General features: G+C 40.6%; 1 protein-coding gene across 6 annotated transcripts in view; it reads left to right on the plus strand.

Annotated features, from left to right (window-relative positions):
• Positions 1–5276, plus strand: part of CDK13 (cyclin dependent kinase 13) — a 47943-nt gene extending 42667 nt beyond the window's left edge. For all 6 annotated transcript variants that reach the window (XM_050330219.1, XM_050330227.1, XM_050330215.1 and 3 more), the window contains exon 14: positions 149–5276. In XM_050330219.1, the coding sequence (XP_050186176.1) occupies positions 149–1005 (857 nt within the window). In that variant the 3' untranslated portion in view covers positions 1006–5276. The remainder of the gene's footprint in view (positions 1–148) is intronic.
• The last annotated feature ends 1612 nt before the right edge of the window (positions 5277–6888 follow it).

Raw genomic sequence — 6888 nt, forward strand, 5'->3', positions numbered from 1 at the left:
AAAATAATCTGTATTAACTACTGGTAAATTTAACTAATAAGTTATTGAGAATTGAAGTAACAAACCTGCTTTTCCAGGGAAGTCCTTTCCTTTCTGGTACTGTTACTGTATGGTTTTATTCCAAAGCTTTTCTTTTTCATCTTCTTAGGTCAAGAGGATTTGGTTAGGCAGCCTGAGATGAGGCTTCTAAACAGAACACCCGAACAGGAGCGCCCTCGGATCCTGCCTCCAGATCAGCGTCCCCCTGAGCCACCGGAGCCTCCGCCTCTCACTGATGAAGACCTTGATTATCGGACAGAGAATCAGCATTTGCCTGTAACTAACTCTTCAGGAACAGATCCTCACGCGGGGGTGAAAGCAGCTCTTCTGCAGCTGCTTGCTCAGCATCAAGCTCAGGCGACAACAGAGGAGCCAGTACAAACGAGTGTGGATTATCAGGCTAGAGACTCCTATGTAACAGGCCCAGACTACAAGGATAACTTTGGATCGTCGTCCTTTTCATCTGCCTGTTACAGCAGTAGCGATGGAATAGGAAGTGGATCATCGGGAGTATTAGAAAGGAGGAGTTTCCTTGGAAACTCAGATATTCAGTCTTTGGATAACTACAGTACTGCTTCATCTCGCTCTGGTGCTGCCCCTCCTCCATCAGCCTTTTCAGAATCCTTTCCCAGCTCAGTAACTGGTTATGGAGACATTTACCTCAACACTGGCCCCATGCTATTTAGTGGAGATAAAGACCATAGGTTTGAATACAGCCACGGCCCAATCCCGGTTTTGGGGAGCAGCAGTGATGCCTCCACGGGGCCAGAGAGTACTCACTCTTTGCCCTCAAAGATGCACAACTATAGCTATGGAAGTAATTTGCAGGAAAACCCCAGTGGTATCAGCCACATGCATGGACAGACTTGGACTTCTCCTGCCCAAGGACCTGGCTATTCTCAAGGATACAGGGGACACATTAGCACATCTGCAGTGAGAGGGCGAGGCAGAGGATTACCATATTGAGTATCTGTTTTTCCTCAGGCACATCATTTTTATCTGGAAAAACTTCTCTTCCCCCACCCCCTCCCCAGCTGCCGTTTAAAGCAGCAATTCAACAGACTTGAATAATGTTAATTCAACAGCTTTATTTTTATGTGGAAAAGGGTCTTGCATACAGTAGAAAAAATTAAAAAATGCTTACAACTCATGCTGTCTGAAAACTAGATAAATTGATTGTACATGTTCACAAACTCTAGTTCTGAATTTTATTTTGTATTTTGGCAGTTTTAAGTGGATGCTAAATTTAGGGACATCAGCTTTTTATGGCACTCTTTCAGATCTTCTGAACTATGCACATTTGTGCTTTTTTTGTAAGTTTGGACCAACTTTTATGTAAAAAAAAAGGAAATTTTACAACAATCAAAGCAGGGCACTGATTTATTTGGTATTTTTCTTTTTACAGAACTACCTTTAGTCAGAGGTCACTGTCAGTCTTTGCACTGCTTTCAGTGTTATTGTGGAAGGTGTACTTTGTGCTCATTTCAGATAATAAAACACAACCTTTCTCTTGATGCAAAATTTTATAAATATTTGGTCAATGTTTTTTTTTTTTCTTTCAAGAAAAAAAAAGAATGGATGTTCTGGTAAAATGTCCATCTCCCAGGCTTGTTTATATAAAAACTGTTTTACTTGAATGGTAAGTGCCTTAACATGTAAGCTTAAGGTCTGCAAAAATTTGGAAGTACTTTATAGATTGGTATGAACATAATGCCTAAACCTAGATAGTTAACAAGAAAATTCAGATAATAAGAAACTCAAATAGGTCATAACCTTGTGCTGTTTACTTTACATGGGCCAGTTACTTAGAGACCTGATCTTACCTTGGTGAAATCGTAATTTCCAAATTGAACTTCATGAGAAACGTAGAAAGTGAGGAGAAGAATGAAGAGTGTAGTTTTTCCTCAGCTCCCTCTTGGAGTTGTTGTGTTTTAGTTCCTCTGCCAAATAAACTGTACTTCATATGTCCTTACCAAGTGATAAAATAGTTTTCTCTCTTAAATGTCAACAGCAGTAATTACTTTATTTTGTGTGAAAAGCTGACATTCTTGTCTTTTTACCATAAGTACTGCATTGTAGAGTGTAACCAAAGGAAAAATGACCAGTATTTAAAGCAACAGCAAAACGTTTGACATTAGTTCTAATTCTCTGTAAACTTGTAATTGTGCCAATTAATTGATTTTATATCTGCTATTCCACGGAACATTTTAATATTGGAATTGAGTCTCTCTGAACAACTGATAAAATTATTATAGTTAAAACTCTTACCAAGAGCCACTCCTCATACTAATTACAACTTCCAGCATGTTTTTTTTCCTTCCTTTGACAACAAGTGGTCTCTCTCCTGCAGAGAGGAGGTATGGTTATATTTTGCCTGTACGTAAAAGAATGTTTTGAAGCCCATATTGGAAACAATTTTCCAACTGATTATCCAGTTGACAAATCGGTACCTTATGTAACTGAGTGTTTAAATATTACTTTTTAAAAAGTAAAATTTCTACTTACACTATTACAAACGTAGTCTTGTCAGTGACTTTTTGGATTTTCAGAATAGAAGCCAAAGCTGTTGGTGTTTTTGCCTTGATTGAAAATCCTGGTTCCTAAATGGCTAACTCCCACCCTGTGGAGCGTGGAGAAACTCACCTCGCTAACTACGTAGTGTTTGAGGATCTGGCAGATGGGGAGTGGAGAGAGAGAGTCCTGCTGCATATGGTGTCCGTACAAGTCTGGCAGTTGCCTTCACCAGACACAGTAAAAAAAAAATCCTGGGATCTGAAAATAAAAGTGGCCAGGTCAGAAATAAATACTTACGACCTGAGCAGCCTGTGTGTAAGAGAAGGAAAAGCTCCAAGTGAATGACAGTGCATTGAATAGTTTTCTGTAAGTAAGGACACCCTTGTAGCATTTTTCTGCTAGTAAAATTATAAAGACAAAAATCATTAGTGTCGTTTAGATATGGCTCTTTGTTTACTAATCTTTAAAAAACCCAGTCCCACAGAGATACACAGATTGCTACTTTTTTTTTTTTTCCTCCAGAATCAAGCAAAAGACTTCCAAAGCTTTTAAAGGCAGTTACTTTTACTGAAAGTGTGCAGTCTGGGGTTACTCACTTGCAGTGTAACTGCAGGTGATGGTTGGCCTAAAGCGCAGGTAAGTTCAAGTGGAAAACAGATCTCAGAGGACTAAATGAATTGACTTCCAATAAAAAATGCAAGGAAGATGTTTTGTCTCCTACTGCTTCCCTTTTGGAGGTAAATTTTCAACTCGTTTAGTTTCACCTCATTTAGTGCAGAGAAGTCAGTCCCCTCTGCCTGTGTAAAATGACAGTGCAGTCTCCTTATGGCTGGCACTACTGATACATTGTTCCACCAAAATGCATTTCAGTCTTGGCCATGAGTAAAACCCCCAACAGCCGGAGCACAAGTAATCCTGACTGTGAGGAGAGAGAAGGAGATGCAATAGACACTTGACTGCCAGATGAATCAGAAACAAAACTCTGGCATGCTGTGGCAGGTGGCTGCTGTACAATGACTTTTCCCCAGTTTAACGATGTTTAGCTTGTGACTTTGAACACTGCATTTGCCTGGGACAACAGTGTTGGGATAATTTGGAGGGAAAGTTAATGTATTTCCACATGTGATAATTCTGAAGAGATTACAGTCTCTGTGACCCAGGGGATCTTCCTGGCTCTTTTGCTGGCAGCCCTTCCTCCTGGGCCGGTGGAGGCTATGCATGGGCTGCACGTGGGTGAGGGGCTCTGCCCTGCTTCTCCAGAGCAGCCCTTGGTAGGTGTGGCAGGAGGATTGTTCCTGCAGCTGCGCTCCCCAGGCCCCAGAGTTGTCTGCAGGTTAGCAGCCAGGGAACTGGTGGGATTTAATTGACTGTAGGTCCACGTTCATTTGCACTCAACCTGTGTATTACCTGTCAACATTTCTTTTGAATTAAAACACGTGATGAGGAGCTTCTGACAGCATTTTACCCTTTTGAGCAAACTCCACTCAGCAGAGAGAGTCTGTACTAGTTTGGCATTTTACATCATGTAGCCCTGGCATTTTTGATGCAAGAGTAGACATTCTGAAAACTGCGTTATTTTTCTGTGGAGCTGTGGCTTTTTTTACGTTCCCCCCCATTCCTTTGGGGTTACGTTTTCTGTGCTGCAATTCTGTGCTACAGAGACCTGGACACTACATCGAAAAGTAAGTGTTGTGTGTTTGTATTTCTAAATAAACATAGTGAAATACTGTAATAATGGACTATCAAGTAGGAAGTACTTCATTATTTATATTAAGTGGTCTTTAGCCATACCAAGAGGAAGAAAGCGAGCACAACTGGACTGCTATGACTATGACTTAAATCACTTAGACTATTATAATGCTTAAACTCAGCCAAAGGAAAAGGAAACAACTTTTGTGGATTGCTAGTTGTTATCCTGAACAGAAGGAGCACTGTTAGGGAAAAGGTGTAAAAATACATCCTTAAATGTATCCTTAAATATTAATATAATTTCTTGGACAAAATAATTTTAATATGGCAAACCTCTATATTTTCTTATGTTTCCATAAACTGTGGTCTGTGTTACATTTTCTCCATCCCGCAGTAGCGTAAGGTGCTTTCTAGAAGCAAAGGCAATAAGTGCTGTGTTGTAAGTTCTTACGGTTCTGAGTGCTCTTCTCCTTTTGCTTGTTGCAGGAGGCAGTTTCAGTTTTGGTGAAGTTTACAGTTGGAAGAGTTTAGTAGATAATTGTGTGGTAAAAACTAAAGTACTGAAGTGACACAGGATACCTCTTGTCTGCAGGCAGATTAGGTCTTGGACCGTGTTTCCAAGAGAGGAAAATCTCACATGTACTTCCTGATTTCTTCTTTTTGTTAATAAAACACACAAGTGTTTTGCATACATTTTTCCAGTCTATTCTGTTACTGTGTTTTTTACATGAGGAAATTTTAGCTATTTCTTGATAGTTTTGGGATGTTCTACCTTTGCAGAAGTGTCATGAAATTAAGGAATCGCCAGAAAATTGATTTGAATTTGTATTTAAAAATGGAATGACCTTGGGTTGACTTAAAATTGAATTAACGTGCTTATCAGGGTGAAGAATACTTTACTGCAGGAGTTATGTCAAGACAACCTAATTTAAAATAAATTGTTATGCTTCAGCTTGCTTACTCTTTGTTATTTTAAGCCATTTGTATATAAAATGTATTGTGTGGCCTGTAAATAAAATACATGAAAACTTGAAGTCTTTGTTTTCCCTCTCCAGTTGTCAAAAGGCATTTAAAAAGAACACTGAGGAAGATTTTTTTAGTATCCAGATGAAAATAGTTTTCAGTGTGTTGAAATTCTGCAAGTTATTAACAAAAAAAATCTTTGCTGCTCCAGTACTGTTCCCAAGGTGCAGTGGAGCGTCCCACCCAGCACTGGTTGTGCAGCAGCAAAAGCCAGTGGTGTGCTGGGACACAGGTGTGGGATGTGGGCTTCTCCAGTGGTGGGAAGCTGCTTCCAGCACCTGGGAGCTTCACAGAACCGTGGGCTATGTATAACTTTACATGTTTTCTTGGCAGTGTCCAAGCAGAGATGCAATTAATATTCCCCACCATGGTCTGTTTAAAGAAGATGGTGTGTGTGTTAAAAGTAATGGGAAATCAGTCCCAAAGAGGCAGGTGTTTTCAGTTCGCTGGTGAGACACTGTAAATTGAGCCTGGCTTCAGCAACTGTGCTTTGAATGCCTGAGGCTTCCTTTGCTTTTTTTCCTACAGTACCACCTAATGTAGTGAAACTATTTGCATCTTCAAATAAATGCTATACTTCCATCCAAAAATAGGGCACTTGCTATCTTCAGTTCTCCAGGTTGGACAGACTGCTGCTGCTTCATCACTTGTCCTTAATAAAAATCAGAACATGGGCGCTGGGAGTGCAGTTGGAAGTGGCAGGGACCAGCAGCAGTTACGTAGGTGCCATTTGACATTAGGGTGCCAATATGTGTAGCTGTAGCCCACTTTGGAGACAATACTTTGGTAACAGCTACAGTTAAAGCCTGGACTTTAATTCTGATGCCAAGGTCAGGCTGTATTGCATAGAGTGTTGACTTGCACACAGCAGATCTGGCAGGTTTGTGTAACCAATTCTAGTTGCTCAGGTTTTCTCGTGTAAGCTGCTATTGCAACCAGTAATGTAACAAAGTTGGCTCTGGTTTGTGTTGGAGCATGAAACTAACGGTTTGAGAATGGTGCGGCGTCCCACTCATCCAGCTGTTACTGCCACATGGGTGTGCAATAAGGTACCAGCGATAATTCCAGTCATATCTGCATGTGAATCAATATCCTCAGCTGCAAAAAACCCAGCATCAAGTGAAAGCTGAGAGATTGCCAACAACTGCAGAACAACAGACAGAGCAAGGAATGTGTCTGTGAAATTGGTGGCAAGAGAGGAAACCAGCCATCTCATATCACAGCCGTGAATTATTGCCTGTTAGCTCTGAAAGTACAACACAGTTTTGCAAAGATTTCTTTTAAATTACCTGAGCCAGGATTAGGTTGCTTCTATTTTTAAGGAATGCCTATAAACCCTGACAGGCCATCTGGATGAATGGGATTACAGCTACCAAACTCCCCCAGCGTGGGAGAAAATGAGTCAGAGCACTTTACAGCGACAGAAAGAAAGGGAGAGAGAAACTTTTTTGACCAATAAGGAGAACTGTTTCTTTTCCCAGTCAACTGTGTTTGCTTTGATGAAACTTGAGGGTTTTGCTTTTAGAATCGTGTGCTTGTTATGGCTGCTTTTTTTTCTCTTTTCTTCCCCAGGAGAGAACTCAGAGTCAGAGGAACCTTGAGTCTGAGCCTATGGTAGTGTTT

Source organism: Myiozetetes cayanensis, unplaced genomic scaffold (genome assembly GCF_022539395.1).
Source record: "Myiozetetes cayanensis isolate MyiCay16 unplaced genomic scaffold, myiCay2020 scf1, whole genome shotgun sequence".
Lineage (NCBI taxonomy): Eukaryota > Metazoa > Chordata > Aves > Passeriformes > Tyrannidae > Myiozetetes > Myiozetetes cayanensis.